This window comes from Ranitomeya imitator, chromosome 1 (assembly GCF_032444005.1).
Source record: "Ranitomeya imitator isolate aRanImi1 chromosome 1, aRanImi1.pri, whole genome shotgun sequence".
Classification (NCBI taxonomy): Eukaryota; Metazoa; Chordata; class Amphibia; order Anura; family Dendrobatidae; genus Ranitomeya; species Ranitomeya imitator.
Window position 1 is genome coordinate 908,579,599 of NC_091282.1, and position 16,253 is coordinate 908,595,851.

Sequence of the window (16,253 nt, forward strand, 5' to 3'; positions counted from 1 at the left end):
GACTGTTGTATCAAGTCCCATGAGGTCAGGATACATCACAAAGAAATTTTATCAAAATCAAAGATGGAGGAGATTCCCCTGTCTGTCTTTGCTGGAGAGGATGACGAGACGGTGACCTCCCTCACCATTCGTGGCCCAAACTCCCTTAGTTAGAAGTGTCCAATGAGAACTTTGGGACTGCTTAAATTAAGGATCTTACCATAAAGGGGGTTTTCTAAAATGTTACCATCTGCAATGGGGTTTCTCAAGAGCCAGGGGCATACAGAAAGGTTCCTATACTTTGCAGTTAATGGGGAGTTATTATATTGGGTTACCACGGGATTGCTGCAACAGAGAAGAGCCAGAAGACTGCAGTGTCTGTTTTCTCCTACTCCTTGGCTGAAAAGCAGCACTTCACCTTCTTTTTAAAAGGTGTAAATTTATTTTGGTAGTACAGGAGTTAATTGGCTATGTTGGGAGCCCTGAGAGCTAGGGCTCTCAGCTTAGTACTGTTAGCCACTCCTATCCTCAATGTAATCTGGGTCCTGACTGACACACATCATCAGAGCTAGATTATGCTGCATAGCTGGGAGGAGAGTAGTTAGTGGATATGTGAGAAGGTGTTTGGTGGGTTTATCTGTGACAACTGCTTAGTTTAGTAAGTGTGATAATTCCCTTTCCTTCTCCTACTTTTGTTTTACCCCATCCTCTACTCCCCGGGGCATTCCTCTGTTATACGTTAGGGAATATTTGTATGCCTGGTATTTTCCGTTTCCCCTGTTCGTGATACCTTGTTCGTCTGGTTGGTGTACTATAGTGCACAACTACTCCCCTCTTCCCTGGGTGGCGGAAGGATACAGACAGAGGGCAGATTCAGGAGACAAGGCAAGGTAAATGGCCCCGGCATCTTCACCTTCAGAAATAACCTGGGGAACAGGGTGAGCTAGTTCGCCCCCTAGTGTTAGGGACAGGGAAAAAGCCCCTGGTCCCGGGTCACCAGACAGCAGAGTCATGACAGAGGGAAGGTGAAATATTGAAGCAGCTGCTGGTTCCAGGACCCTACAGGTAGAGGGTTTTAGACATGGCCCATTCACGTGTTTTGGGGGGACATATGGGTATAGCGAAAACTCAGTAGAGGATAATGCAGATGTTCTATTGGCTGGGATGTTACCGGGAGATCCTAAATTATTGTAGGTCCTGCCCCATTTGCCAGATAACAGCTCCTTGTTCTCACTTACGAAGTCCACTAGTCCCTTACCTGTGATAGAGGTCCCATTTGAGAGAATCGCCATGGACCTAGTAGGTCCCTTAGAAAAGTCTGCACTGGGGCATCAATACATACTAATGGTCATGGACTATGCAATCTGCTACCCAGAAGCAGTATCACTAAGGAACTCATCTGCGAAACGTATAACCCAGGAACACATCCATATTTATGCTAGGATGGGCTTGAGAAAGGAACCCCCTTCATGACCAAGGAGATAAAGGAGCTGTGTAAGGTCCTCCAGATTACCCAGCTGGGAACCTCAGTCTACCATCCACAGACAGATGGCCTAGTAAAGCATTTCACAAGACCTCAAAGAGGTCATTGAGAAGCATAGTCGAGACTGGGACTATCTGCTCACATTTCTGCTTTTCTTGGTCAGAGAAGTTCTTCAAGCCTCCACTGGCTTCTCTCCATTCGAGCTCCTATATGGTCACATCCACGCGGTTTCCTAAACATTGACAAGGAAACCTGGGAAGGCAAGGTCACACCACACAGAGGCATCATGCAGCTCTGGCAAAAATTAAGAGACCACCACATCAAAACCCTGTCATGGGCAACCCAATCTCCTGACCTGAACCCCATTGAAAACCTCTGGAATGTAATCAAGAGGATGATGGATAGTCACAAGCCATCAAACATAGATGTACTGCTTCAATTTTTGTGCCGGAAGCAGTGTGAAAGACTGGTGGAAAGCATGCCAAGACGCATGAAAACTGTGATTAAAAGTCATGGTTATTCCATAAAATATTTATTTCTGAACTATTTCTGAGTTAAAACATTAGTATTGTTGTTTCTAAATGATTAGAAATCATGATTGAGGGAGCTTAGTCTCCAGAAACGCGTTGAGAATCTTACCCATATGGTTTGTGCTGAAGTCTGTATCCTCTATGCTTAAAGTTTGTGAATAAAGAAAATTCTTTTTTATGGATTCGGTGAAGCTGGACATTCTCTTCCTTTTCTTTTTGGACTTTATACGCCTGGACACAGCAGGTCCGTGCTCCTGAAGTTTGGTTTATGCATCACGGGTGAGCTGGCTTATATTTCTTCAGAAAAAAAATACAAAATTTATTGCTTGGAAATTCGAAGACATGTTGTCTCTGAACCTTCCTTTACATACACACAACACACCACCCAAAAAGAACCATCTAAATGCTGTCATATAGTCTGAAGTTGGATTAATCACTGTATACAGTTAGTAATGTATGACACTATTGTGGTTTAATCTATCTCTCTGAAACCCTCAGCAACATTCCCTCTGGCAGGGTCTGACTGGCCATCTGGCAAGTCTATCAAATACCAGATGGATCGATCCAGCAGTGGACAGCATGACCCATAATATTTTTATCAGTAACTGCGTCCTCCAGACATGGATACTATTAACAACTGTGTCAGAGCAGAGAACTATTGGCTCCCTACTTCGCCATTTACACAGGCTAGATGTAGAATGCACTGGAGAAGGTCATCACCTCCCAGCAACGCAAAGGAGTGAGGTGAGTATTGGCCTATTTTATACTTTGCCAGACAATGTGGGCACATTAGTTTACAGGGCAAATAGTAAAAGGTAAATCTTTATTGATGGAATAACAAACATAATAATAACAGACAAAAGGAAAGTGCAAGCACAGAAGGTTATTCCATAATGTAAGCCCAAATATTAATACCATAGAAAATACATGGGTTATAATAGTTGGAAAATAAGTCACCATGTGAGCCAAAATCTGCCCCAACATGATGCCTCCTTGCAGCATTATGCTCCCATATGATACCCCAACACAGTATAGTGCCACCACTGACCCAGCATGATGCCCCCACAGTATTATGCTCCCATTTAATGCCGTGAGACAGTGTTATGCCCCCACAGACACAGTATAATGCCTCAATATGAATATATCAGAATCATATATAAGATCATTGAGAGGACTAGTTACCTGGCTCAGCAACAACTACTTGCCTTCATGTTGAATTGCCAGTGTGCCACCTGCTGGCAACTAGTAGGAAGCAATATATTTTACCAGAAAACATTCTGCGATGTCTTATATTTGCTACTGTACTTTTTTTTCTATCTATGCCTTTGCGGAGAACAAGGCTACAAAATCAGATGTTATTTGAAAAAAATGTTACTTATAACTGCTGATAGAGCAGATCTGATGCAGAACACAAGCGACTGGGCGGAGGAACAGCACTGGTACTACAGTCATGGCCAAAAGTTTTGAGAATGAGACAAATATTAATTTTTCCAAAGTCTACTGCTTCATTTTTTCTAATGGCAATTTGCATATACTCCTGAATGTCAGAGTGATCAGCTTAACAGCAATTACTGTACTTGCAAAGTCAATATTTGCCCAGAAAATGAACTTTAACCCCCAAAACACATTTCAACATCATTGCAGTCCTGCCTTAAAAGGAGCAGCTAACATCGTTTTAGTGATTGATCCATTAACACAGGTGTGGGTGTTGATGAGGACAGGGCTGGCGATCAATCAGTCATGATTAAGTAAGAATGACATCACTGGACACTTTAAAAGGAGGCTGGTGCTTGGTATCATTGTTTCTCTTCAGTTAACCATGGTTATCTATAAAGAAACATGTGCAGCCATCATTGCACTGCACAAAAATGGTCTAACAAGGAAGAGTATCGCAGCTACAAAGATTGCACCTCAGTCAACAATCTATCGCATCATCAAGAACTTCAGGAGAGAGCTTCCATTGTCGTCAAAAAGGCTCCAGGGCGCCCAAGAAAGACCAGCAAGCGCCAGGATCGTATCTTAAAACTGTTTCAGCTGTGGAATCGGACTACCAGCAGTGCCGAGCTTGCTCAGGAATGGCAGCAGGCTGGTGTGAGTGCTTCTGCACGCACTGTGAGGCGGAGACTCTTTGAGCAAGGCCTGGTTTCAAGGAGGGCAGCAAAGAAGCCACTTCTCTCCAGAAAAACATCAGGAACCGACTGATATTCTGCAAAAGGTACAGGGAGTGGACTGCTGAGGACTGGGGCAAAGTCATTTTCTCTGATGAATCCCCTTTTCGATTGTTTGGGACATCTGGAAAACAGCTTATTTGCAGAAGAAGAGGTGAGCGCTCCCACCAGTCTGGTCTCATGCCAACTGTAAAGCATCCTGAAACCATTCATATGTGGGGTTGCTTCTCAGCCAAGGGAATCGGCTCACTCACAGTCTTGCCTAAAAACACAGCCATGAATAAAGAATGGTACCAGAATGTCCTCCAAGAGCAACTTCTCCCAACTGTCCAAGAGCAGTTTGGTGCCCAACAATGCCTTTTCCAGCATGATGGAGCACCTTGCCATAAAGCAAAGGTGATAACTAAATGGTTCATGGAAAAAACATAGAGATTTTGGGTCCATGGCCTGGAAACTCCCCAGATCTTAATCCCATTGAGAACTTGTGGTCAATCATCAAGAGACGGGTGGACAAACAAAAACCAACAAATTCTGGCAAAATGCAAGCATTGATTATGCAAGAATGGACTACTATCAGTCAGGATTTGGTCCAGAAGTTGATTGAGAGCATGCCAGGGAGAATTGCAGAGGTCTTGAAGAAGAAGGGTCAACACTGCAAATATTGACTTGCTGCATTAACTCATTCCAACTGTCAATATAGCCTATTGGTACTCATAATATGATTGCAATTATATTTCTGTATGTGATTAAACATCAGACAAACACTAATAAAAACCAGAGGACAGCAGATCATGTGAAAATATAATTTTGGTGTCATTCTCAAAACTTTTGGCCATGACTGTACACAGAAAGGCTCTGAAGTTCTCAGTGTGTCAACTTTGTAGATGTGAAATGTGAAGTATGTATCTGAAAACTTCTGTAAACAGATATTCTCACATTCTCATATTATTATGTTATCCACTGTGGCCGAGTAGTGCCAGGGCAGAACCCAAAACACAGTGTTTGCAAATTGAGATTCTGAGTTTGGCTTTTATCCTGAGTCATGTAACAAGGCTCGTTAAAGGTATGCACTCAGTATTTACATATCTATAATATAACGCTGGGAGCGTCACTCTGTCCGAAGCCTTAATAGACTGCGCAGGCGCGATGCTCCCAGCGTTACATTACAGATGCCGCCGAGAGCAGGGGGTCGGGAGTACGGGGAGATGCCGCCGAGAGCAGGGGGTCGGGAGTACGGGGAGATGCCGCCGAGAGCAAGGGGTCGGGAGTACGGGGAGATGCCGCCGAGAGCAGGGGGTCGGGAGCACGGGGGCGCCGTATGTGCGCCCGGCACAGAAAGTTTTTACTTACGCCAGTTCCGGCGCCATTGTCTTTCTCCTCCTGGTGCCGGAATCGGCGCCTGCGCAGTACGTGCTTTCCGGCGCCATTTTATTGAAGACACACTGCAGTGTCTTCAATAAAATGGCGCCGGAAAGCGCGTACTGCGCAGGCGCCGATTCCGGCACCAGGAGAAGCAAGACAATGGCGCCGGAACTGGCGTAAGTAACAAATTGCTGTGCCATGAGGCTGTGGCACTTCATGCCACAGCCATTTGTTACTTACGGCATTTACGCCGCCATTCTCTTTCTCCTCCTGGTGCCGGAATCGGCGCCTGCGCAGTACGCGCTTTCCGGCGCCATTTTATTGAAGACACACTGCAGTGTGTCTTCAATAAAATGGCGCCGGAAAGCGCGTACTGCGCAGGCGCCGATTCCGGCACCAGGAGGAGAAAGAGAATGGCGGCGCAACAGATTCAGGTAGCGTCTTCACCTGATCCCGCCCTCATTTCGCTGTGGCACTTCATGCCACAGCGATTTCTTACTTTTACGCCCCCTGACTCCGGGCAATGAATGGCCCCCCTTCTCCCGCAATCGGCGCATGCGCAGTTCGCGCTTTTCGCCGCCATTTTGTGGTACACCTTACTGTGTCTTCAAGAAAGTGCCGATTCCTGAAGCACCAGTCTGCACTTTTCGGCTCCATTTTCTTTAATGCTGCAGTCTATCTTCAAGAAAATGTCTCCCTGACAGTGTCTTCTGCCATCACTCATTTAGTGAGCATAATTCCATTATTTCCTTCACTACTGCTGTGCCTCTTCAAAAAATTTTCCCCCTGAAAGTGTCTTCTGCCATCGCTTATTTACTGAACATATTTACATATTTTACTTCAATTCTGCAGTGTGTCTTCAACAAAATGTCCCCCTGAAAGTGTCTTCTGCCATCACTTATTTACTGAACATATTTACATTATTTACTTCAATTCTGCAGTGTGTCTTCAACAAAATGTCCCCCTGAAAGTGTCTTCTACCATCGCTTATTTACTGAACATATTTACACTAGCTATTGAACCCGTTCTACGCCCGGGTGGCGAGCATTTATATTGGTATATTGTCTCCATCATGGTATGTGCTGCTCCATCCTGCGTCCCCATCCTGTAATGCGCTGCTCCATCCTGCGTCCCCATCCTGTCATGCGCTGCTCCATCCTGCGTCCCCATCCTGTCATGTGCTGCTCCCATCCTGCGTCCCCATCCTGTCATGCGCTGCTCCCATCCTGCGTCCCCATCCTGTGATGCGCTGCTCCCACCCTGTGATGCGCTGCTCCCATCCTGCATCCCCATCCTGTCATGCGCTGCTCCATCCTGCGTCCCCATCCTGTCATGCGCTGCTCCATCATGCGTCCCCATCCTGTCATGCGCTGCTCCATCCTGCGTCCCCATCCTTATGTGCTGCTGCATCCTGCGTCTCCATCCTTATGTGCTGCTGCATCCTGCGTCCCCATCCTTATGTGCTGCTGCATCCTGCGTCCCCATCCTTATGTGCTGCTCCATCCTGCGTCCCCATCCTTATGTGCTGCTCCCATCCTGTGTCCCCATCCTTATGTGCTGCTCCATCCTGCGTCCCCATCCTTATGTGCTGCTGCATCCTGCGTCCCCATCCTTATGTGCTGCTGCATCCTGCGTCCCCATCCTTATGTGCTGCTGCATCCTGCGTCCCCATCCTTATGTGCTGCTGCATCCTGCGTCCCCATCCTTATGTGCTGCTCCATCCTGCGTCCCCATCCTTATGTACTGCTGCATCTTGCGTCCCCATCCTTATGTGCTGCTGCATCCTGCGTCCCCATCCTTATGTGCTGCTGCATCCTGCGTCCCCATCCTTATGTGCTGCTCCATCCTGCATCCCCATCCTTATGTACTGCTGCATCTTGCGTCCCCATCCTTATGTGCTGCTGCATCCTGCGTCCCCATCCTTATGTGCTGCTGCATCCTGCGTCCCCATCCTTATGTGCTGCTCCATCCTGCGTCCCCATCCTTATGTACTGCTGCATCTTGCGTCCCCATCCTTATGTGCTGCTGCATCCTGCGTCCCCATCCTTATGTGCTGCTGCATCCTGCGTCCCCATCCTTATGTGCTGCTCCATCCTGCGTCCCCATCCTTATGTACTGCTGCATCTTGCGTCCCCATCCTTATGTGCTGCTGCATCCTGCGTCCCCATCCTTATGTGCTGCTCCATCCTGCGTCCCCATCCTTATGTGCTGCTCCCATCCTGCGTCCCCATCCTTATGTGCTGCTCCATCCTGCGTCCCCATCCTTATGTGCTGCTGCATCCTGCGTCCCCATCCTTATGTGCTGCTGCATCCTGCGTCCCCATCCTTATGTGCTGCTGCATCCTGCGTCCCCATCCTTATGTGCTGCTGCATCCTGCGTCCCCATCCTTATGTGCTGCTCCATCCTGCATCCCCATCCTTATGTACTGCTGCATCTTGCGTCCCCATCCTTATGTGCTGCTGCATCCTGCGTCCCCATCCTTATGTTCATGCTGCATCCTGCGTCCCCATCCTTATGTGCTGCTGCATCCTGCGTCCCCATCCTTATGTGCTGCTGCATCCTGCGTCCCCATCCTTATGTGCTGCTCCCATCCTGCGTCCCCATCCTTATGTTCATGCTGCATCCTGCGTCCCCATCCTTATGTGCTGCTGCATCCTGCGTCCCCATCCTTATGTGCTGCTCCCATCCTGCGTCCCCATCCTTATGTTCATGCTGCATCCTGCGTCCCCATCCTTATGTGCTGCTGCATCCTGCGTCCCCATCCTTATGTTCATGCTGCATCCTGCGTCCCCATCCTTATGTTCATGCTGCATCCTGCGTCCCCATCCTTATGTTCATGCTGCATCCTGCGTCCCCATCCTTATGTGCTGCTCCATCCTGCGTCCCCATCCTTATGTGCTGCTCCATCCTGCGTCCCCATCCTTATGTGCTGCTCCCATCCTGCGTCCCCATCCTTATGTGCTGCTCCATCCTGCGTCCCCATCCTGTTATGTGCTGCTCCATCCTGCGTCCCCATCCTTATGTGCTGCTCCCATCCTGCGTCCCCATCCTTATGTGCTGCTCCATCCTGCGTCCCCATCCTGTTATGTGCTGCTCCATCCTGCGTCCCCATCCTTATGTGCTGCTCCATCCTGCGTCACCATCCTTATGTTCATGCTGCATCCTGCGTCCCCATCCTTATGTTCATGCTGCATCCTGCGTCCCCATCCTTATGTGCTGCTCCATCCTGCGTCCCCATCCTTATGTGCTGCTCCATCCTGCGTCCCCATCCTTATGTGCTGCTCCCATCCTGCGTCCCCATCCTTATGTGCTGCTCCATCCTGCGTCCCCATCCTGTTATGTGCTGCTCCATCCTGCGTCCCCATCCTTATGTGCTGCTCCCATCCTGCGTCCCCATCCTTATGTTCATGCTGCATCCTGCGTCCCCATCCTGTTATGTGCTGCTCCATCCTGCGTCCCCATCCTTATGTGCTGCTCCATCCTGCGTCCCCATCCTTATGTGCTGCTCCATCCTGCGTCCCCATCCTTATGTGCTGCTCCATCCTGCGTCCCCATCCTTATGTGCTGCTCCATCCTGCGTCCCCATCCTTATGTGCTGCTCCATCCTGCGTCCCCATCCTTATGTGCTGCTCCATCCTGCGTCCCCATCCTTATGTGCTGCTCCATCCTGCGTCCCCATCCTTATGTGCTGCTGCATCCTGCGTCCCCATCCTTATGTGCTGCTCCATCCTGCGTCCCCATCCTTATGTGCTGCTCCATCCTGCGTCCCCATCCTTATGTGCTGCTCCACCCTGCGTCCCCATCCTTATGTGCTGCTCCCATCCTGCGTCCCCATCCTTATGTGCTGCTCCATGCTGCGTCCCCATCCTTATGTGCTGCTCCATCCTGCGTCCCCATCCTTATGTGCTGCTCCATCCTGCGTCCCCATCCTTATGTGCTGCTCCATCCTGCGTCCCCATCCTTATGTGCTGCTCCATCCTGCGTCCCCATCCTTATGTGCTGCTCCATCCTGCGTCCCCATCCTTATGTGCTGCTCCATCCTGCGTCCCCATCCTTATGTGCTGCTGCATCCTGTGTCCCCATCCTTATGTGCTGCTCCATCCTGTGTCCCCATCCTTATGTGCTGCTCCATCCTGCGTCCCCATCCTTATGTGCTGCTCCATCCTGCGTCCCCATCCTTATGTGCTGCTCCATCCTGCGTCCCCATCCTTATGTGCTGCTGCATCCTGTGTCCCCATACTGCCTCTGACCCGCTCGGCGCCGAGTGCTGGGGGGCCTGAGCAGACGGGGACATCGGCGCGCTGTGGGGGTCAGGTGCCGGTATCGCCGCCAGCTCAGGCCCCCCCAGCACTTACTATACTCACCTGTCCGGCGTTCCATAGCTGAGCGCCGCCATCTTCCCGGTCTCCTGGCCGTGACTATTCAGTCAGAGGGCGGCGCCGGCGCGCATTAAGCGCGTCATCGCGCCCTCTGAACTGAAGGCCACAGACCGAAGACCGGGAAGATGGCGCCGCTCAGCGATGGAACGGGAACAGGTGAATATAGGCTGATACTCACCCTCCTGGCGGTCCCTGCTTCTGCGGTGGAGATCGCGGTGTGTGTTCAGTGTGAACGCACACCGCGATCTCCCGGGAGCGTCGCTCTGTGAGGCCCAGACTGCGCCGGCGCTTGCGCTTGCGCAGTCTATAGAGGCTTCGGACAGAGTGACGCTCCCAGCGGTATATTATAGATATTTTACTTCAATTCTGCAGTGTGTCTTCAACAAAATGTCCCCCTGAAAGTGTCTTCTGCCATCACTTATTTACTGAACATATTTACATTATTTACTTCAATTCTGCAGTGTGTCTTCAACAAAATTTCCCCCTGACAGTGTCTTCTGCCATCGCTTATTTAGGGTATGTGCACACGATGCAGATTTAGTGCAGAATTGGTGCAGAACTGCAGCAGATTTTTCTGCTGCAGAAACGCTGCAGAACTGCACTGTGATTTACAGTACAATGTAAATCAATGTGAAAAGAAAAAAGCTGTGCACATGGTGCAGAAAAATCTGCGCAGAAACGCTGCAGATTTCAAAGAAGTGCACGTCGCTTCTTTTGTGCAGTTCTGCAGCGTTTCTGCAGCAGATTTTTCTTCACCATGTGCACAGCTTTTTTCTTTTCACATTGATTTACATTGTACTGCACAGAAACTGCACAGAAACTGCACAGAAACTGCATAGAAACTGCACAGAAACTGCACAGAAACTGCATAGAAACTGCACAGAAACTGCACAGAAACTGCATAGAAACTGCACAGAAACTGCATCATGCAGATTTAGTACAGAAAATTCTGCACCACATTTCCTACGTGTGCACATAGCCTTAGTCACTTTCTATTGACTATATTTCTGACACCACATTATTTTTACAAAAGTTTTGCAAGTTATTTGCCTCATATTTTCATAATAATGCCCCCCAAACGCAAACAAGTTCTTTCTCATGAGGAAACTCAGGTCAAAAAAAAAAAAAAGGGCAGAGGCTCAAAAGGTTCGTAGAAGTAGAGTTAAAAAACAGCACCTTACGTTGCAGCGTGAATAAAACACTGTTAGAAAAAAGGCTGCCCGTCATAATCTCACCCAAATACAACAACAAATCCGCAAAGCTGACGCTGAAAGGCATAAGTCTGCTCAACACTGCATGACAGAACATGATCTTCACCAGCATCGCAAAACCAATGCTCACACAAAAAGAGTAGCCCGTGCTAAACAACCTGGGGTAAGAATGTCAGATTTCGCAACACTGCTTTGCTTGCTCAAAACTTCAATGAAAATGACATTGAACCATGCTATCTTGGCCCAATGAACAACATATGCTCATTTTGTTATGCCAAACATTTCCAGAATGAAATTACAACTAACTGTTGTCATAATGGAACTATCATACTGGAAGAAGTACGAATGCATTCATATATTACTAATTGCATGATGAGACTGGAACCAAACTCCAAGAATTTTATGGAAAACATAAGATCATACAATAGTGCTAACGCTTTTGCATCAATGGGCGCACAAATTGACCAATCAATTCACAAGCGATCAGGTCCTTTCTGTTACAGAATCCATGGGCAAATTTACCATGCAACATCTGCGTTGCACCCTAACCAAGGTGAATCACCAACATACGCCCAGTTATATATTCTGGATTCAGCTCAAGCCTTGAATGAAAGAATGAAAAATCCAAACAACAGTGGATGCATTCATAATGTTATGGAAAAGCTACAAACAATTCTCGAAGATATCAATCCTTTCTCCAGACAATACAAAAATATGTTGCTATTTGAACAAGAAGAAATACTAAAAGCAAATCTGGAAAACAGAATGCCTATTGAATATAGCATGACTTTCATTAGAAACAAAGTAAATACTATGCACCCCGGCAGAATCAATGCTCCAACTGCCAGTGGGGAAATTGCTGCCATTTTCCACAGCGCAGATGGTGCACCCCCAGAAAACCGTGACATTACCATTCATCCAAAAAGTGGCATTTTGCAAAATATACCTATTCTAAGTAGGCTCTGTGACCCAATGTGCTATCCTTTGCTTTTCCCTTATGGGGACTCTGGGTGGACTACAGAACTAAAAAAAAAAGATGGTCGAGGAAATGTGACTCAACTTCAATGGTATGCATACCACTTTGCCATTCGTGATGGTACTTTTAACCAGTTCCTTAATGCTGGAAAGCTGACACACCAATTTATGGTTGATGCCTATTGCAAAACTGAAGCTAACCGTTTGAATTGGGTGCGCAAAAATCAAAATACGATAAGAGCTGAACAATATGATGTCCTTCAACAATTCATTACGAACCGCAATTTCATGGACATAGATATTCTGCCTGGAAAAAAAGTCATATTGCCATCAACTTTCCAAGGAAGTCCCAGGAATATGGCACAAAACTACCAAGATGCCATGGCAATGGTCAGGAAATATGGCAAACCAGACCTATTTGTAACTGTAACGTGCAATCCAAAATGGAAGGAAATTAAAGATAATTTGCTGCCCAATCAGCAACCATGCGACAGGCCGGATTTAGTTGCACGAGTCTTTAACATGAAGCTAAAATTGCTACTTGGAGACTTAACCACATACCACAGATTTGGACGTGTTAATGGTATGGTGTATGTAATCGAGTTCCAAAAAAGAGGTCTCCCTCATGGACACATATTGGTATTTATGGCCCTGGAATACAAAGCATGGGATAAAGAAAGAATTGACAAAATTGTTTGTGCAGAGCTCCCACACAAAGACACTCATCCAAAGCTTTATGAATCTGTAACATCTTGCATGATACACGGTCCATGTGGTCCACTTAATCCTAATGCACCATGCATGGACAATGGAAACTGTACTAAAGGCTTTCCCAAAGATTTCTGTTCTGAAACTAATAGCAATGTAAATGGATACCCTAAATACCAACGTCGCGATGATAACAACTTTGTTACACTTGGTGGAAACAAGATTGATAATAGATGGGTTGTGCCTTACAATCCTTATCTTTCCTTAAAATACAATGCCCACATAAACGTTGAGATTTGCAGTTCTATACAAAGTGTTAAATATTTGTTCAAATACGTTTACAAAGGGCATGATTGTGCAAATATCCAGTTTGTTACTTCTGCCACAGAACAAGAAGCTACGATTGAATGGGATGAAGTAAAAAATTACTTAGAAACTCGATATGTAAGTGCGCCTGAAGCATGCTGGAGACTCAGGGAATATAAAATGCACCATCAAACTGATCATGTGGAACGATTAAATGTCCACCTTGAACACAAGCAGACAATATGCTTCACACCAGGTAAAGAAGCTGAAGCTGTGCAGCAGAAAAACAACTAGTCTAAACTTCTTGCTTGGTTTAAACTGAATCGAGAAGATCCTAATGCCCAACAATATTTATACATTGAAATCCCTGAACATTACACATGGGATAATAAAAATTGTATATGGAAACCACGTAGCAAAGGTCATAAAACCACAATTGGCAGAATGTTTAACGTTAGCCCATTAGAGAGAGAAAAATACTTTCTCCGAATTCTCCTTCTCAATGTTAAAGGCGCTACATCTTTTGAGGATCTCAGAACAACTGACGGCATCTGTTTTCCTATGTTCCAAGAAGCATGTATTGCAAGAGGATTAACTGACGATGACTCTGAATGGGATACTTGCCTAACAGAAGCTGCCACTTATCAAATGCCAATACAACTTAGACAATTGTTTGCATTTATTTGCATCATGTGTGAGCCATCTAATGCCGCAGCATTGTTTGAAAGGCACAAGACAAATCTCATGGAAGACTATACCACATGTTTCCGTGATGTAGAAAAGGCCCTCTGTATGACATTACATGAAATAGAGTCTGTGTTACGGACACATGGAAAGTCATTACAAGATTTTGGCCTACAACTTCCTGTTGGCAAGTACGATGATCCAATCAATTCTGGCAAATATTACGACCCTGTTGCGGAAAAGGATTTGTTTCAGAAGAAATTCCACATGTTAAACCCAGGACAACTAAAGGCTTTCGAAAAAATCAAAGAAGCTTATCATAATCCCAATTTAGAAAAACGCCTATTTTTTATTGATGGACCGGGTGGAAGTGGTAAAACATTCCTATATAATACAATCATGCATTACGTTCGAAGCAAAAATGAATTAGTCTTGCCATGTACATTTACAGGCATTGCTGCCACTTTGCTGGAGGGAGGCAGAACTTCACATAATCTTTTCAAACTGCCTATACCAATTAATGAAATGTCCATGTGCAATATTCGTCATGGCAGCATTACTGCTAAGGAGTTGAAAAGTGCCACACTCATTATCTGGGACGAAGCTTCTATGGCCCCAGCTCATGCTGTAAATGCAGTTGACACATTCTACAAAGAACTCATGGCTGAAGATCCAAAAGTTCCATCCAAAAAACCCTTCGGAGGTGCAGTGTTTCTTTTTGGTGGAGATTTTCGACAAATTCTTCCTGTTGTACCGCATGGCAGCAGAACTGAAATAATTTCAGCATGCATAAAAAACAGCTATTGTTGGAGGAATATTGAAGTCCTTAAATTGGAACAAAACATGCGTACCAATGAAAACAATGTACCCGAAGAACATCAAGGCTTTTCCCAATGGCTTTTAAACCTTGGAGATGGAAAACTTCAAGAACCAGGACTAGAGGAAGGTATTTTTGAAATTCCTACTGTCTGCATAGAAAATGGATGTATTGTTGATGCTGTCTTTCCTCAAGTCATACAACCAGAAGATGAAAGCATTACAAACCGTGCAATCCTCACTCCAAAAAACGAACATTCACATGAACTGAATGAAAGTGTTCTTAGAAGAATTCAGTCTGAATTGAAATGCTACACCAGTATTGATTCCATTCAGCAAGATACTGCAAATGCGGAGGAGGCAGCTAACTATCCAATGGAGTTCTTAAACAGCTTAATGCCTGGTGGTATGCCTCCTCATAGATTAAATTTGAAAGTTGGAGCAGTAGTCATACTTTTAAGAAACCTTAACTCAATAAAAGGTCTTTGCAATGGCACCAGAATGGTGGTAAAGCAAATGATGTCAAAAGTCATTGACTGTGAAATTCTCACTGGATCATTTAAAGGTACAAGGGTATTCATTCCCAGAGTTATTCTGGCACCAAGCGATCCTGATCTTCCTTTTACATTAAAACGAAAACAGTTTCCCTTAAGACTTGGTTATGCTATGACCATCAACAAAAGTCAAGGGCAAACACTCGATTCAGTTGGCATATATTTGCCAGCTCCAGCCTTCAGCCATGGCCAACTTTATGTCGCCTTTTCAAGAACAAAATCCTTCCAGCAAGTCAAAGTCAAAGTTTTCGCTACTGATCAACAAGGCAACTTAAAGAAAGACCACAGAGTTTACACCAAAAATGTTGTTTATAAAGAAGTTTTTGCACAATAATTTTTTTTTTATCTAATACTTTAATAAAATTTTAAATGTTATATATAATAGTTAATATGTGTCTTTCTGTTCTATGTCTAAATGGGTGACACCTGTGCAGTGTGGTGCCTGTGTAAAAAACGCGTGCATACTGCACTATGATGACATTTTGTGTGTGAACATTACACACAGTGTCTTAAAAAAAATGGCACCACATATTGTGAGATACGCACATGTTTACTCAGGTTCTATTTTATACGAGCACCACATCACAACATGGCAGCAGCACATACTAGGATGGGGACGTAGGATGACAGCACCACATCACAAAATGAGGGAGCAGGATGGGAGCAGCACATGACAGGATGCAGGCACAGGATAGAAGCAGCACATGACATAATGTGAGCATCACATAACAGAATGACAACATGCAGACGCACTAAACAGGATAAGATCACAGTATAGGGGCTGCACATGACAGAAAATGAGCGCAGGATAAGAGCAGCATATGACAGGATGGAGGTGCAAGATGGTAGCAGCACATAAAGTTAGAACACAGGATGGAAGCAGCACATACCAGGATGGAGACAATATACCAATGTAAATGCTCGCCACCCGGGCGTAGAACGGGTTCAATAGCTAGTCCCAATATAACAACAGTGATTCAACAGAAAGGATATATCAAGAATAATAGGCAACACATGTGAGCAGAAAAAAAGAGCCCATCTATAATATAATCACAATGCAAAACCCTGTGACCATGTATTGCTAGGTTATAATAGAT

General features: G+C 45.8%; 2 protein-coding genes across 2 annotated transcripts; both read left to right on the forward strand.

The window, feature by feature from the left end:
* The first annotated feature begins 12,385 nt into the window (after positions 1-12,385).
* Positions 12,386-13,396, forward strand: LOC138650158 (uncharacterized). The gene has a single exon (XM_069740620.1). The coding sequence runs from the start codon at positions 12,446-12,448 to the stop codon at positions 13,394-13,396; it is 951 nt and encodes a 316-aa protein (XP_069596721.1). The 5' UTR covers positions 12,386-12,445.
* A 150-nt stretch (positions 13,397-13,546) lies between these two features.
* Positions 13,547-15,490, forward strand: LOC138650314 (ATP-dependent DNA helicase pif1-like). The gene has a single exon (XM_069740635.1). It carries the CDS (start codon positions 13,547-13,549, stop codon positions 15,488-15,490), a length of 1,944 nt encoding a protein of 647 aa, XP_069596736.1.
* The last annotated feature ends 763 nt before the right edge of the window (positions 15,491-16,253 follow it).